General features: G+C 32.6%; 3 protein-coding genes and 2 non-coding genes across 8 annotated transcripts; 3 read left to right on the forward strand and 2 right to left on the reverse strand.

Moving 5' to 3' along the window:
• Positions 1-1657: 1657 nt before the first annotated feature.
• LOC115720836 (uncharacterized protein At4g22758) lies at positions 1658-3047 on the forward strand. Its single transcript, XM_030650024.2, has 2 exons — positions 1658-2347; positions 2484-3047. The coding sequence occupies exons 1-2, from the start codon at positions 1915-1917 to the stop codon at positions 2645-2647; spliced, it is 597 nt and encodes a 198-aa protein (XP_030505884.2). The 5' UTR covers positions 1658-1914; the 3' UTR covers positions 2648-3047.
• A 2165-nt stretch (positions 3048-5212) lies between these two features.
• On the forward strand, positions 5213-7537 carry LOC115719367 (histone deacetylase HDT1). Its single transcript, XM_030648380.2, has 9 exons — positions 5213-5407; positions 5664-5734; positions 5821-6032; positions 6154-6239; positions 6346-6539; positions 6643-6714; positions 6819-6909; positions 7048-7186; positions 7277-7537. Exons 1-9 carry the CDS (start codon positions 5395-5397, stop codon positions 7329-7331), a joined length of 933 nt encoding a protein of 310 aa, XP_030504240.2. The 5' UTR covers positions 5213-5394; the 3' UTR covers positions 7332-7537.
• A 1860-nt stretch (positions 7538-9397) lies between these two features.
• LOC115718907 (splicing factor U2af small subunit B) lies at positions 9398-12780 on the reverse strand. 4 transcript variants are annotated; one of them, XM_030647725.2, is made up of 7 exons: positions 12393-12760; positions 11558-11644; positions 11374-11455; positions 11145-11271; positions 10586-11060; positions 10459-10469; positions 9398-9773 (listed from the first exon to the last, which is right to left on the reverse strand). In XM_030647725.2, the coding sequence occupies exons 1-5, from the start codon at positions 12627-12629 to the stop codon at positions 10604-10606; spliced, it is 990 nt and encodes a 329-aa protein (XP_030503585.2). In that variant the 5' UTR covers positions 12630-12760; the 3' UTR covers positions 9398-9773; positions 10459-10469; positions 10586-10603. The 4 variants fall into 4 exon arrangements, with proteins under 4 accessions (XP_030503585.2, XP_030503582.2, XP_030503583.2 ...); XM_030647722.2 differs by lacking the exon at positions 10459-10469 and having other exon boundaries at positions 12393-12780; XM_030647723.2 differs by lacking the exon at positions 10459-10469 and having other exon boundaries at positions 9398-9844.
• Positions 12781-12893: 113 nt separating this feature from the next.
• Positions 12894-12976, forward strand: TRNAL-UAA (transfer RNA leucine (anticodon UAA)). Its single transcript has one exon. It is a non-coding gene; the product is annotated as a tRNA-Leu (tRNA).
• Positions 12977-13424: 448 nt separating this feature from the next.
• On the reverse strand, positions 13425-13507 carry TRNAL-UAA (transfer RNA leucine (anticodon UAA)). Its single transcript has one exon. It is a non-coding gene; the product is annotated as a tRNA-Leu (tRNA).
• Between the last annotated feature and the right edge of the window lie 2296 nt (positions 13508-15803).

Below are 15803 nucleotides of genomic sequence, written 5' to 3' on the forward strand. Positions count from 1 at the left end.
TTTCTTTATCTCTCTCTCACATATATGTATATATATTCAGATTTAACAAAAAAAAATCAAATTGTCAAACCAAACACAGTGGACTACGAACAGTGTAGTTGCCTAAAATTATAGGCTCAAATATAGACATCCCAGCCTAGCTTGCAACTCACCAACCTGAAATTCATGTAAAAAAATGCTTGAAAAACAACTCATGTGGATCTGACAGAAGCTGAGAAGAAAGGAGCTTTGACTTGGGCTCTCATGGGCTTCGACTTGGGGAATTGTCGGGAGCTGAGAAGAAAGGAGCTGCTGTGGTGGTTGGTGAGTCTCGTTACAGAGAAATTTTTGAGCCTTGGGCTCACTGGTTTGAAATTTTTAAGCCTTTGGGTCACTGTAGAGACGGTCTGAAATTTTTGAGCCAAATTTCCCAAATATTTTAGCCAAGATTAGCTCTGTATAAAGTGCATCTTTGTTTATTCAGATTTAAGAGAGGGCAGTAGAGCGAGAGGGAGATCATGAGAAAGGGTGATGAATTTTCATGGTGATAATGGCAGATTAAAGTAGGAAGAAGATAGGAAGAAGAAGAGGGTACTGTTGTTGGTTCCAGTCAAGAAAAGAAAAAGAAAGGAAAAAAAAAAAGAAAAAAGAAAAAGGGACAGAAAGAAAAATAAGAAAATAAAATAATTTATTTATTTTTATAATTTTTAAATTATTTTTTATAATTTTTTAATTTTTAAATTACTTAAAAAAAATAAAAAGAAAAAAAGTAAAAAAAAAATGTATTTTTTTTTAATTTTTTTTTTCTGATTTTATTTTTTTTAAAATATTTATAATTTTTTTTAAAATTAATATTACGTGGACCATTAAAAATTTGCCACGTGTACAAGTATGTACACGTGGACAGTCCACCGTGGCACTTAACTGAGATTTTTGGACGGAGGTGTACAGAGCAAAACGGAATGGGAGTTTAGGTAGTTTAGCCGCCAAAAATTCAGTTTTAAATGTAAAGTGTTATCAAACCGTAAAATTCAATTTAATTCTATTATTTCCAATATCCCATTCTCATTTAAATATGTATAAGCTAGACTAGAAGAATCTCATTCATGGTGATTATTCTATTCATGATGAGATAATGTATCTTCTTTTTAGTTTGGCAAAGCACACCGTCCAAGACAACCATAACGCCACATACAACAACATCCACAATCATATTCTCATCCTAATTTCCTAACACTCGGTGCGACTCTATCGTGGGACCCACCACTAACCTACTCGACATGCCACGTGTGATGAGGCGCACCAGAACTTATCCTGGACCCCCCTTCTCTCACTCGCCTCATTTAAAATTTCAACCACGTGCCAAACAAACGTGGGGGACCCACACCAACACTCATTTTAATTTCATAGCGCTAGTGTCACAGCCGCCTCCTGTTAAAACCAAAACAGTTCCGAATTTCAATACACGACGTCTAACGGTCTCGTAAGGTTCCGGTAAATATCTCACCATATAAATACTGCCACGTGTTAATCTAGTGTCACCCATGTAACTTTAGCACACATGTCGCTTCCACGGGCTATAGGCGGTCTCCAAACCTCCTATTTTGACTGTTTGACCGGGTATACTAACCGGTAATAGCCAGTCGTCTCAATTAAACTAAGTATAAATACCAAGTAGATGGCTGAAGTTGGATTTCATTTCATTTGAGTAACTGAGAAATAGTGAGCCTTTAATTTTACGTTTTTGCCCTTGCTTGTTCTCTTTATTTACGTTTATACCCTTCTCCGGTTATATGATAGCTGCCGGTCACCGGGAACCTGAGAGCCACCGCTCTTCTCCTGCTCTTGGATTCCCTCGCTTCTTATTTTTCCGTTACCGCCGCCTTAGGTAACCGGTGAGCCAAAGATATATATATATACATATTTTGTATTAAAATGCCAAGCCCTAAGAGTAATCGGAGAGTGAACGAGGAGAAGAATCGGAGAGGAAAACTGACGGAGAAAGCGTCGTCGTTTCACGGAAAAAGCTTCACTACTGATCAGGCGACGGCGACTTCTCAACTCCGGCGTCCGAAAACTCTACCGGACTTACTTCCGAGTCGAAGTTTACTCACAACATCTCTATCTTCATCTTCTTCGATGATCATCGAAGGAAGACCGATTAATAATAAACTGACGAAGATTCTTCTCAACGTTACGATTCAAGGTAGCGTAGGAGCGGTTCAGGTGTTGATATCGCTGGAAGCGACGGTTGGAGATCTGATTGCGGCGGCTTTGAGTCAGTACGCTAAGGAAGGTCGCCGTCCGATTTTGGTCGCCACCGATCCGTCGAGATTCAACCTCCATTACTCTCAGTTCAGCTTAGAATGTGAGTTTTCCTATTCCGATTCAAATTCAATCGTAACCGTTCGTTAATTTAATATTGAAGAATCATTTGATGGAATATACTGTTCGACACGTGTACGGTTGAGATTGATTGTTTGTTTTGTGGAATATATTTGTAGGTCTAGATAGAGAGGAGCAAGTGAATGGATTAGGATCAAGAAACTTTTTTATGTGTCCAAGTAAAACGACGTCGTCTTCTTCATCATCATCATGTGCTAATGAAGCTGAGAAAGCATCAAAGAATGGCTTCAGTTGGCTAAAATTCATGGAATTCAAGTTTTAATTAAATTATCTTATTGATTTATTTGTTTAAAAAATAATTAAATAGTCAATGATTTTGAATTATTTGTACAAATATATATATATAGATTCAAAAAAAAAAAAATAAAATTGAAAAACCAAAATTATTTCACTAAGAAAATAAGTAGTATTGGATTTTTTTTTTCAGTAAAATAATTATTGGAATTGAATTATTTGGGTTTGGGGACCCTTATTAGGAGTGTAGTGGTTGTTTCAATATCAATTTCATATGAATGTTTGTACAGTTTGAAATTTGGCCACTTGTGTTTGAATTGTATTTATTTGTAGTGAATTTGATGAGAATAATTAGATAATGGAAGCTTCATTTGTCAAATATCACCATAATTATTGGAATGAAATGATTTATTTTTAATAGTCCCAAACACAAATTGTCAATTAGATGTTAATAATTAGTTTTATTGCTTATAATTTATCAAAATATATCTAGTTAGTTGTGCATGGATTATGGTGAACTTTTTAATTTGACTAATTGAAAGTAACTCTCTCTATAATATAATTCACTCACCTAAATAAGATGTATAAAGTAAGTAAGGGGATATTGCAGAATACGCAGTCATTTTTCTTTTTGGAATTTATGGTAATTTAAATTAATTGTAAAAATATTGTTTTTGTAACAAATTTATATATAAGAAATGTCTAGAAATTTACTTGGGCGCTTCTGTATTTTGGATTACTATGAAACTGAATGAGGCAGCCCATCTCCTTCGCGTTTATTGGATTTCTTTCGGATATGGATGTAAAACCTTTGTTTCTTCTACTAAAACTGCAAAACTGCAAATGTTTATTAATTGAGTATAATTATTGGGTATTAATGGTATTTAGCTAGGACTTGTTTGGTATGTATTAAGGTTAATTGTATTGTATTGTATTGTATTATATTAAATTGAATTATATATTAAATGTTTATATATAATTTTATGTTAAATTTTAATTTATACTAATATATTATATATTTAGTATCCGTAAAAATCAATATCACATATAGTTTTACATAAAAATATTGCATGAAATACAATTCAATATAATACTATGCCGTACAATACTGTGTAATACGGCATACTAAACTAACCTTTAGAGGTGTCGTACGTAAGCACTTGCACCACTGGCACTTTTAGTACTTTTTAGCATTTATCTTACAAATTTATAAACACATTTTTAAAAATAAGAAAATTGTATTTACTAGAATTTTGTCCTTCTATTCTCTTCTGTCTTTTTGTTCGAAAATTCTCTATTTTTAAGGCATAGTATACTTTTTTAAAAGGGATAATTTTAACAAACTACATAAATAATAAAAATTTATAAAAATACGATTGTACAAAATTTTATATTTTTTTTATGATTTTATTTAAAGAAAATACGGTATTTTGATATATTTGTATATTGTACTCTTATTAATTTATTGTTATTTTTTGTTGTTGTTTTGATATTATTTAGATGTTTTTTTTTTTGTTACTTTTATGTAATTTTCTTGTTGTTTTCGTGTTGTTTTATAAAATATCGTAAAAATGTAAAAAAAAAATCTTTAAATATAAAAATATAAAAAAATTTACAAAAAAAAATAGTATTTTATATAATTATCTCTTTTCAAAACAAACTACATTTTTATACATATTTCTTAATGGCCCAAATATCCAAATCAGAAAAGGAGAGGCAAATCTCTATTAACATAGAAAAGAATCATCGGCAAACACCCCATCCCAAACACAAGAGCTCTATTATTACAAAATCAACCATATTAGTATTTCTAAATTGTTACATAAGACTTTCTATCAATTTTGTAATTAAATATATAGAAAATCAACATTTTTTTTTGTTAAAAGAAAATCAACAATTTGCTTATTAAATTTAAAATTATATTTTTTCAATTGTATAAAAGTTAAAATTAATCACCAAAATCAGCATTTAGCCTAAGTTGATCAATTTGGTTACTAAGTGTAGTTCTTAAAATTAGTAAAAGCACTTCAAAGCAAACTAATACTCTAACTATAAAAACTCAAATAAATCCAAAATAGTCAAAACAAAAAAATAAGAATATAAAAAAGAATTTTATAAAAAGATGGGATAATATTATTTTGTACCCTGTCTTTTACAAAAATAATTGATTGGACACTCTGTTTTGGTAAATAACAAAATAGACCATATATTTTCCAAAATAGTATAAATAATAACCTGAACTCAATTTTTATTTTAATATAACTATCTTGAAGATAATTCATGACATGAACAAATATAAAAAATGTAATCAATTTTATCATAGTTATTTATATTAAGTTATTTCATGGTACTATTTAATACTATTTTAAAAAATACATAGTTCAATTTGCTATTTAACAAAACAAATGTTCCAAAATAATATTTACCATAAAAAAATTCCAAATATATTTTTTTCTTTCTAAAATTGAATATAAGCCGTTGGAAGAACTTATCAGAAAGTGTTTATTTGCTTACTTTCCCAAAACCACAAACGGAAACGAAATGGGCCTTAGAAAAGAGGCCCAAGCCCATACAAAATAATATTTTAATTAAAAGAAAAAAAAAAAAAGGAAAACCCTAGAAGAAGAGAGTGGCGCGGCAACTTGTTTATAAGAAACCCTTCAAAACCTTCGATTTCCGCCTCTTTCGTTGCTCAATTCTTTGACTGTTTCTTCTCTCTCCCAAAACCCTACCAAAACCCTAGCGCCTCCTTTCTCTTCACACTCGTCTGCTGCAATGGAGTTCTGGGGTAAAACCTCTTTCTCTTCCCTTATTATCGTTTATATTCTTCTATTATTTTATAGCCTCTAGGGTTTATGATGTTATGTGTTCGTGTTTAATCTTGTATGATTTCATTTGTTTTGTTGTTTGGTTTAGTATTTTCTGTGTTTCTCTATTTCTGTGTGATATTTATATTTATTATGATTTTTATTAGGCTTTTGTTTAGTTTCTCTGAACATTTTGTTGATATATTTTGATGTTCTTAACTCTGTTGTTTCACTTAGGTGTTGAAATTAAGGCTGGAGAGCCACTTAAAATTGAGCCTGATGATGACATGGTTATCCACCTTTCTCAGGTAACTGTTTTTTTTTTTTCTCTGCAGATATATGCCATTTTGATCAGAAATTTATTTGATTGATTTTATTTATTTTACTGTTTTAGGCTGTTTTGGGTGAGACCAAAAGTAAAGGAAGTGAAACTGTCTATCTTAACGTTAAAGTTGGGGACCAGAAGTTTGTGTTGGCAAATCTTTCCTTGGACAAGTTCCCACAAGTGACTTTTGATTTGGTTTTTGATCAAGAGGTTGAATTGTCACACAACTGGAAAAATGGGAGTATTCATTTGTGTGGGTATCAAGCCCCTACTGGACCATAATATCCTTTGCTTAGATATTTATATATTATGGTTTTGAATTCATTTTTACAATGCACATTGTAAGGCATTGTTTTTTATTTATTCAATATTTGTTTTTCCTTGACTCTTTGTTGCTCCTACTGAGGGAGATGAAATGGAGGAAGGGCAATTTATGACTGACTCATCCGATGAGGAAGAAGAAGTCCCTGTAACTGCTGTTGAAAATGGTTGGTGTCACATTTTTCTAAATTATTCTAGTGTTTTGTTTAACTTTGGTTTGTGCATAAGGAGTATTAATTTTGCTTATCTAACTGTTTTGATACTTATTTGCAGGCAAAGGTGCTACTAAACCTGCAGCTGCTAAGGCCGCAGCCGGTAAACGTGTTGCTGCTCCTGCCAAACCTGAAGCTTCAGGAAAGGCTAAAGTTAAGGTTGTGGAGCCAAGCAAAGATGATGAAGAAGATGACAGTGATGATTCTGATTCTGATGATTCTGATGAAATTGATTCAGAAGGTGATTCTGATGAGGTATATATTGTCCCGGCTTGTACTAAAATCCTCAATAGACCTGATTGATGATGATTGTTATAGAAGTGTTTAATTAATCATTTTTTTTAATTCTCGGTTGCAGGACATGCTTGATGGTGATGACAGCGACGACAGTGACAGCGATGAGGAAGATGATGAAGAGACCCCTGTGAAGGTAATTAACTTCCTATACATGTTTGATGTAAATGTGTTTTTTGTTTTGATCTAAGCTTTAGCTTTAGTTTCTTATTTTTAGTATTCTTTATTTTGATTTTGAAGCCTGAAGTGTCCAAGAAAAGGCCAGCCGCCTCTCCTTCGAAGACTCCTGTTTCTTCAAAGAAATCTAAAGCAGCAGCTTCTCCCAAATCTGGTATTGCCTTCATTTACATATGGTGTTTTCATTGAAGCTTTATGCATTAAAACCGAAATAACTGCATCATTTAATGAACTTTTTCTTAGTGATATTGTTGTATACTCATCCAATGTTCTTAATGATTTTTTTTAACAGATGGTAAGAAGGTAGCTCATGTTAGTACCCCACACCCTTCAAAGAAGTCTGCAGCTAAGACTCCAGCCACACCTGCAACTGATAAATCGAAACAGACCCCAAAATCTGCTGGCAACGTTTCTTGCAAAACTTGCTCCAAGTAAGATTTGGGATCCCGAATTTTGAAATCGTTTTTGATTGTATGATTATTTTGCAGTAAATTATCTAACTTTTTTGAATAATGTATCAGGAGTTTTAATTCCGATAAAGCGCTCGAGTCTCACACTAAGGCAAAACATGCTTGAGATCTGAAGATGGAGAGAGAGTAGAGGTTGCTTTTGGATTTTAATTTTTGACATAAAGCTATAGGAAAGGGATGATGGTGTTTTTGGTGGTGGAATGAATTGTTTGGGACAAGTATTATGAATTTTATGTTAAGTTGTTTTAGGTTTCAATGGATTGATATTTTTACTCAATCGTATTATATATTATCTTTACATTTTTGTTGTTATGCCTACTCTTACTATTATTGTCTTGAGTATTTTTTATTAAGATTACTTACTCTTGCCTTTCGAGATATGTTTACTTAGATAATTAGTGTTTTGCAACTTAATTAGTGTTTTGCAACTTAATTATAAAGGACTCAATCTATACTAAATTACTACTTTTAACTTAAAAATCTTGGCAAATGAGATTATATCAAAGTGTTGAATAAAACTTTGTTATATGGATGAATATCGAAGTGTTGAATAAAATGAGATAATTATATCAATTTTACAACAGATGGGAATGATCCAATTGGTCTTGTTCTAGGTGGTTTATGTCTTGTTCTTCTTGAGTAATGTTATCTCTTCATCAATATTTCCAAGACAATTCTTTTCTATCTTTGCAATTAACGTCATAATAGGTACTTGGAACTGAATTTGCTACTTAATGTAGAACAGTCTTGTGAAACGAAATTTGTTTTGATTGTTATGTGTTTTTAGCTTGTGTCTCATTCTGTGATTCTTCAAGTTGTACTTGAACACTACCTGTGTTTTTTTTTGTCTGAGCATCATTTTCTGATGTTTTCTTCATGGCCATTTCACTCATTGAAGACTACATAACAGTTTGTAACTATTCCTCTGGATTCCCAATGAAACAACACTTTAAAGTTCTAGGTTCTAGCTTATCTTGTCTTATCTGTGATTGCACCGAAGATTCTCTAAGTGATCAATTCCCTAGTGCATGACTTGTCCAAACTTTTTGAGGTGTTTTAAATTTTAGTGTTGTTGAAGAACACTTATTGATGAAATAGCATACAGTTTTCAAAGCTTTACCCTAAATAAAACAATTTTCCTAACACTGCACTATTCAACAAACATCTGACTTTCTCAAACTATTTTATTCGTGCTTGCAAGCTTGTTGTATCGTGTCTAAGCTTATATTTTCGTATCATGTCGTGCATAAACTAATATTTTTTTCGTGCCATACAGTTAGGAGTGTGGATAAATTGATCCAATCCAATAAGAATCGACCGATCCAATTACAACCGATTACCAAACATTAAATATCCAATTGTGATGAATCGAGTAGTGGATGGAGTGTCCAAAAATCTAATGCATACAACATCTAATCGAAATAAGTAGTATTTTCATTTAATTTGAATGAGTAATTAAATTTTATATCGTTATACGTAAAATTTATATGTATACATGAAAATTAATATTAAAATTTTATTTTTTTTCTTAAATTGGATGGATCCAATCCAATCCAAGCTGGACCTAAAATATTGAACGAATCTAATTCGATCTAAAAAATACTAAGTTTGACATATTAAATAAATCTAAATTATATCAATAAATATATATAAAAATACATCTCATGGATAGAATCAATCCAATCTAATCAATTGAATGACTAAAATTAATTAAAATCAAATCAAATAATAAAATTTAACATCCAATATATAATTAAATCACATCTAAATAGGCTTAAAAACATTTTTTTTTTTTTTAAATTAAGCGTTAATATATTAGAATGCATAATCCGAGATTCAAACTTAAAACCTACAATACACACACATCCTTCAATGACCAGTTGAACTAACCTCAAGTAGTTAGCCTAAAAATATTAGATGTGAATCAAAAAACACCCCGACATACCGTGCCTGACACTTTGTGCCGAAAAAGCCAAACCCGTATGTACAACACTAATTCTAACCACTAATTAATATTATCATATCACGACAACGACAAAGATCAAATATTGCATTACCCTAAGGATATCTTATTCAGATGTGATTCATTTTGTTTTTTCAGTAATTTTGAAAGTGGACAATCAGATCCTACCTAAAGCAATTTCTTTCTTCCGATTTTGATGAAAAAAGCACTAAAAACAAAATTCCACTCTAAATAGAATGAGTTCTATTCTACAACACAATGATGATAAGTTCCAAATATCATAACTCTTATGCAGAAACAACAATAATAACAGATAAAAATAGCAAACAGTGTCAGTGGCCAATGCTGGCAAAGACCTAAAAATTTAAGACTAAATTGGGTCCATAAACATCAAACACCTACTCAACTGATGATCTTAACCTGCAACGTCACAAGGGATTAAAGCTAATGGTAATGGTGTACAAGAATAGCTCAGGCTGCTCGGTGACCATCAACCGTTGAAGGTGCCTTTCCAGAACCAGATTTTTTTTTTCGATAACCTGCTGAACTGCGCATTCCAATTTCCTGACATGCTGCACCAACAACCTGTAAACAAATTCGATGGTAAGCTGCAATTGAAAACATGGCTTGAACCTGAGAAGCAGGGATACCTGAACCTGCAAAACTTGTAAAACAAAATGTAAGATCATGATTATTTCTAAAACCTTAAAATTGAAGAAGGAAAAATCTCACAAAAACTAAATCCAAAGATAGGATTCGATCTTTCACTAGCCTTGGTGTGCGGTAATCACAATCCCTACTACTGTAAACTATGCAGACACGAATCGAACAAAAAAATTAACTTTAAAGATATGATAAGAAAAGAGAAGAAAAGACATTTGGGAAATGGTGTTAACGAATTACTGTAAACAAAAAAAAAATCATAGAAGGGGGCAACGTTTCCAAGAAAAGTTCAATTGATAATTCATAGGAAATATGCAATTCAAATGAACAGTGACAATGAAATCAATCAGTTTAATGTCAGCCAAACCCTTAAGAGAAGATGCAAATACACAAATCCTAAAGAGAGTGTTTTAGGAAACTAGTCCGCTTGTTTTAGACCCCCTAATGCAAAGATATTTTACAAGTGCAGGGAAAAATAATGGCTGAACTAAGTAGGAAAATCAAATTTATGCAAGACAGGAATGCAATCATGCAAGTAAAATGCCCCCAGAAGGAAAAAAAACAGAAAAAAAATACAATTCACATTCCACTTTACAGAATTGTCAACCTGCACACCACCTGCACAGTGGAAAATGGGCAGTAAGCTATATTTATTAAGTTTTCAGGAAATAGAACTTTGTCCTAAACAGGCAGAAGACAAGAACTATGAGGAATAGTAAACAGAGGAAACAAACCGTTAGCAGCTAGAAAAATCAGTATTCATATTCTTCCTTCCTAGGAGACTGCTGCTGCTGCTTCTCGTTGTCATAGTCATCCTCTCCATTTTGCCTATAGTCATTGTCATGCTTTTTATCGTCATATTTTCTTTCATCGGTACCAACATCATTGGCATTTTCTTTCTCTTCTCTTTCCATGTTCCATTGTGCAATCTTTGCTCGTCTCTCCTCACTCCCTTCTCTAATTGGACTTCGGTTTCTTCTATGGCCAGGGCTTCTGCTTCCACTCCGCCCTCTTCTATGGCCAGGGCTTATACTTCTATGCCTCCTGCTGCGACTTTCATGGTAGTTATCCCTATCATCATGCCTTCTGCTGCTATGACCACGACTCCCACGAGAGCGTTCTTCATAGCTGTGGTGCCGATAAGGACTCCTGCTTCGGCTGCGGCTGTGCCTTCGATGAGATTTCCCAAATAGCTCGCGACGCAATTCCCTGAATCAGAAGATCATTCAAAAAATGAGTAATAATTTAATATGCACGATAAATCTTGAACAAGAAGAAAAATGGGAATATTACCTACTAATCCTCTTCAAGTGCATAAAGTTACAATACCCACCACGGTTGCATGTATTCTCCTCATATTGCCTGCAAGTGGCTTCACGAAAGTCTGTCACTGGTGAGAAGTCCACAATAATGGGACGCCCTGTACATTGATTCCCAAATTAGGAGGAGTTAATAGAATCCTACATGATACTACACAAAAGAGAAGGTCACTGTAAAGCCAAAAGAGAGAAGTCAAACTAACCAGCATAAAATCTTCCAGTGAGGTTCCTAAGTGCATTAGCGGCATGCTCTTCCTCTCTAAATTGAACATAAACATTACCCACCTGCCAAACCAAATACCAACACATGATTAATCCATTTCAGAAATAAACTGACCCAAAAACAAAAGAAGTAACTATAAATATAGCATTAAACAAATTCCATACCATGTGGTCAGCTAGGTTGTCACAGATGTTTAGACTTTCAATTTCTCCATACTTGCTCAACTCCTGAAAAAGATCTTCATAGAACTCCTACAAATCCCACACACAACTCCACATTATCAGAACAAGTAAACCAACAACTTTTTTCATCATTATCATAAAAAATTACATTCGAAAGATCTCTCTGTTGTGAACAAACAAGTGTTACATTGTATTATACTATACTTTCCAACGATTGTATGGATGTAAATAAGATAATTCTAAACAATTCCATTGTCAACCAAAGGGTACTCTATCCTTCCATCACTTTGACATGTATGAATATAAAAAACAATATTTACATTATTATCATTAGTTTGTAAATCTAAATGGGGGACTACATTATTTATAGTAAAACAAAAAGTAGTTCCAAAAGGGATATTCAATCTCAAAAACACAGAGATTATTCTCATCTGTCAAAGTTTCTAACTTAGTTTCATCATAAATTTCAAAAGGGTTTTCTTATATTGTATCTCGTTAACCTAAAATCAATCTGTCGTTTTAGTGATCTTTAGGATGTTATAGACGTAAAAACAATAAAATTACCATGCAAATTACAAAAGCCATAAATCACCACCCAATAATTAGTTAACCTAAGCTACTCATTCAGCTCAATTAAGCATCAACTTATACTAAAGAAACCCTAATTCAACCACAACCCAAATCTGACCTATACTGAAAAACCCCTAATCAAACAACAGCGACACAAATCCTAAAAAAGCACTCTGACCCTTTTCAACAATTGAATCTACAACAACAAACACAATCCTAAAATCAAAACCCCAAAACAAAAATTAACCTCGAAGTGTTTCTGCATCTCGCGGGGGTCGATAGGCTGGCCTTGGGCATCGACGCCGGGAGTAATCATATCGGGTCTCTGATACATATTGGAGAGTAAAAGAGTCGGGCTAATACTGGGTTTGGTATGTAGCCTAGAACACCTATCTCCATGGCGACAAGCACCAATTTTAAAGTAAAAGGGGCAGTTAACCCTATCTTTCTCCGTCCCAAAAATGGACGCCAAGTGCTCAGCCATTGTTAACTTTCCTCCTCTTCTTCTTCTTCTAGAGAAGTAGTGAGCTCCAAACCCTAAGTCTGTGAAAAAAGGATCAAATTTGTGGAAGAAGAAGGAAACAGTTGGGTTTTTGTGTGATGATTTTTTTATATGAGAAGATTTAGATTAGATTAGAAGAAGGTTCGAGAAAGAAAGGAGTGATCTCTAAAAACGACATGTCGTATTGAGTGAAAGCGTCGTTTAAGTCATTATATATAAATAATGAAGTGGTTGTCATAACAAGTGGCTGGTTTGCCCGAGAGGTTAAGGGGGTAGACTTAAGATCTACTGCACATAAGTGCGCGTGGGTTCGAACCCCACAGCCAGCATCTTTTTATTTATTTATTTTTTGTACTAAGTAACTTGGTTAATGTCTTATTACCAACTTAGTTTTCAAATTATTAAAGATTAGCTAGAAAGATGTGGTTTTGTGAATACAATATACAAATGATATGTTTTCCTTTTAAAGGAACCAAGTGTGATATTAGGAGATAATAGTACAAATACTAACTCTAGACATAATCAATTGTTAGGAATTGCATACTTAATTACCAAAGTAGTTATCAATTATGAGAAATCAGCAGCATTAGGGTTGCAATTTATACATACAAATTATATGATTTCTTCATTAATGAGTTGACCAATTGGAAAATTAGAGGATACTAGCACAATTAGTGACACTACATATAGTCAATATATTTCAAATATCCTGTCTAATAACCTAATTAGCTCATTTTTATATGGTTACAAAATCAATAAAAAACCAAATAAAAAAAATGCTGGCTGTGGGGTTCGAACCCACGCGCACTTATGTGCAGTAGATCTTAAGTCTACCCCCTTAACCTCTCGGGCAAACCAGCTGATGAGAACATAAGTGAATTCTTAAGGTAAATATTGTATGTTTTAGGTGAAAAAATTAAAATTTAAATAATTTATAGTGCGTTTGGTAATATTTTTAATTATAAAAAAATATTTTTAAAAATAAACTTTACAAAACTTTTTCACTTTGTAAATTTTAAAATGAAAATCAAAATTCAAAAAAAAAAAAAATAAATAAAATTAATCACTTTTAAAATTTGTTTGATAAGTTTGTTTTTTTTTTCTTAATTATAATCTATTTATATTATTTTTCATTTATTTTGAACCCCAATTCGGATCCCATTTTGGAACGAGGAAATTACACTTAGTATGGGATTTTAAAAGTTCTTATGATAAATATGGCACATTTAAGTTTCGCCAATTTATATGGTATTTTTTTGTTTTTAGATTTTTTTATGGTATTTGATATGCCATATATATGTAATTAGGTTTCTAAATCCCATATTTAATGTTTTTATTTATTTAAGAAGTTTTATTTGTCATTGATGCCGGAAAAGTCACCGGAATTTACTGCCGGTGCCGGAAAAGTCGCCGGAGTAGCGGTCGGTCCCGGAAAAGTCGTCGAAGTTGCTGCCGGTGCCGGAAAATTCGTCGGAATTGGCATTGTCACCGGAAAAATCACTGAAAAATCACCAAGAAACTGGTTTCTTGAAGTCTAAGAAACCGGTTTCTTAGTATTTTTCCGTTGACAATGCCAATTCTGACGACTTTTCTGACGTTAGTTGCTACTCCGACGACTTTTCCGGCACCGACAGTAAACTTCAGAAAAGTCATCAGAATTGGCATAGTCGCCGAAAAATTATCAAGCGGTTTCGGTTTCTTGATGAAGAAACCGCTTTTTGGTAATTTTTCCGGTAATTTTTCTGACGACAATGGCTATTCTGACGAATTTCCTAGAGTTGGTAGCAACTCTGACGACTAATACACTTAGAATACTCCGTGAATTTTTCGATGCGACAGTAAACTCTGGGAAATTCGTCAGAATTGGCATTGTCCCCGAAAAAATTATCGAAAAAATCACCAAGAAACTAGTTTTTTTTGTTCATCAAGAAACCAATTTCTTGATGAAGAAACCAGTTTCTTGGTAATTTTTTTTGTATTTTTTTTTTCTCTATTTGGTTGATTGATGAAACTGGTTTCAATTATTTTCAGTGTATATCATTTTTGTTTTGTTTTCATAATCTTTATTATTGTTGTGTAACAAAATTAGTTCTTTGATGAAGAAACCACTTGCTTAGTGAAGTTCTTGATGAAAAAACCACTTTCTTGGTGATTTTCTAATGATTTTGCTGGCGACAATACCAATTCTGACGACTTTTTTTACGCCAGCAATAACTCCGGCGGTTTTTCCAACACTAGGAACTACTCCGGCAACTTTTTCGGCACCGACATCAAACTCCAGAATAGTCGTCGGACTTGGCATTGTCACCGGTAAAATTACCAGAAAATCACTAAGAAACCGGTTTCTTCATCAAGAAACCAGTTTCTTGGTGATTTTTCCAGCGACAATGCTAATTCTTATGACTTTTCGGCGCAAGAAGAACACCGTGACTTTTCCGCACGGCGGCTACTCGACGACTTTTCGGCGCCGCCATAAACTCGGTGACTTTTCCGGACGAGTGACAACTTCGGTAATCACTATAGTATTATTTGTTTTATTTTTTTTTAAATAATAAATATGAAGGGAATTTTAATATTTTTTTATAGTAATTTAATTACGTTTTTATTTTTTATGAATTTTAAATTCATATTTCTTTTTAATGTTTTATATGGTTTTTTTTAGAAAAAAAAGCCATATTTTTAGTTTGATTGGTTAGATAATGCCATATTTAATGACACTTACTTTGTATGCCATATTTATCATAACCTTAATAATTTTTTCCATATTTTTGAAAATAACCCTTTTGGAACCTAACTCAAACCCCAAATCTAAACCCAAACACAAACTATAAAATTAGACCTCGGCCCCATTTGTTTCAAATGTAACTAAAATGAATATTTGTAACAATTTGTATAATTGACAAAAAAAATTTATAACAAAAAACAAAATTCTTTAGACAAAACAAAACTCTAGAATAGTCATAATTTGGAAAAAAATTCTAATTTATCGATAAAAAAAGGGTAAATAGTAGCATAAATACTTAAAGTTTTAAGTTTGTAAGTGACATAAATTAAATAATTATTTTTAGCGGCATGAGTACCTATTTTTAGCGGCATAAGACACATATAAGGCTCGAATTCTAGATTATGAGGTGTAGATATAAATATGTAGTATCA

The sequence above is a fragment of the Cannabis sativa genome, chromosome 2 (assembly GCF_029168945.1).
Source record: "Cannabis sativa cultivar Pink pepper isolate KNU-18-1 chromosome 2, ASM2916894v1, whole genome shotgun sequence".
Lineage (NCBI taxonomy): Eukaryota > Viridiplantae > Streptophyta > Magnoliopsida > Rosales > Cannabaceae > Cannabis > Cannabis sativa.

Excerpts from the sequence above, each read along its gene's own strand:
- LOC115720836 (XM_030650024.2), top strand. The coding sequence starts at position 1,915 with ATGCCAAGCCCTAAGAGTAATCGGAGAGTGAACGAGGAGAAGAATCGG. Across the intron at positions 2,348-2,483 it reads CTCTCAGTTCAGCTTAGAAT|GTCTAGATAGAGAGGAGCAA; the intron begins GTGAGTTTTCCT and ends ATATATTTGTAG.
- LOC115719367 (XM_030648380.2), top strand. Across the intron at positions 6,715-6,818 it reads ATGAAGAGACCCCTGTGAAG|CCTGAAGTGTCCAAGAAAAG; the intron begins GTAATTAACTTC and ends TTGATTTTGAAG. Across the intron at positions 6,910-7,047 it reads AGCAGCTTCTCCCAAATCTG|ATGGTAAGAAGGTAGCTCAT; the intron begins GTATTGCCTTCA and ends TTTTTTTAACAG.
- LOC115718907 (XM_030647722.2), bottom strand. The coding sequence starts at position 12,629 with ATGGCTGAGCACTTGGCGTCCATTTTTGGGACGGAGAAAGATAGGGTT. Across the intron at positions 11,272-11,373 it reads CACTGGAAGATTTTATGCTG|GGCGTCCCATTATTGTGGAC; the intron begins GTTAGTTTGACT and ends ATCAATGTACAG. Across the intron at positions 11,061-11,144 it reads CACTTGAAGAGGATTAGTAG|GGAATTGCGTCGCGAGCTAT; the intron begins GTAATATTCCCA and ends CTTCTGATTCAG.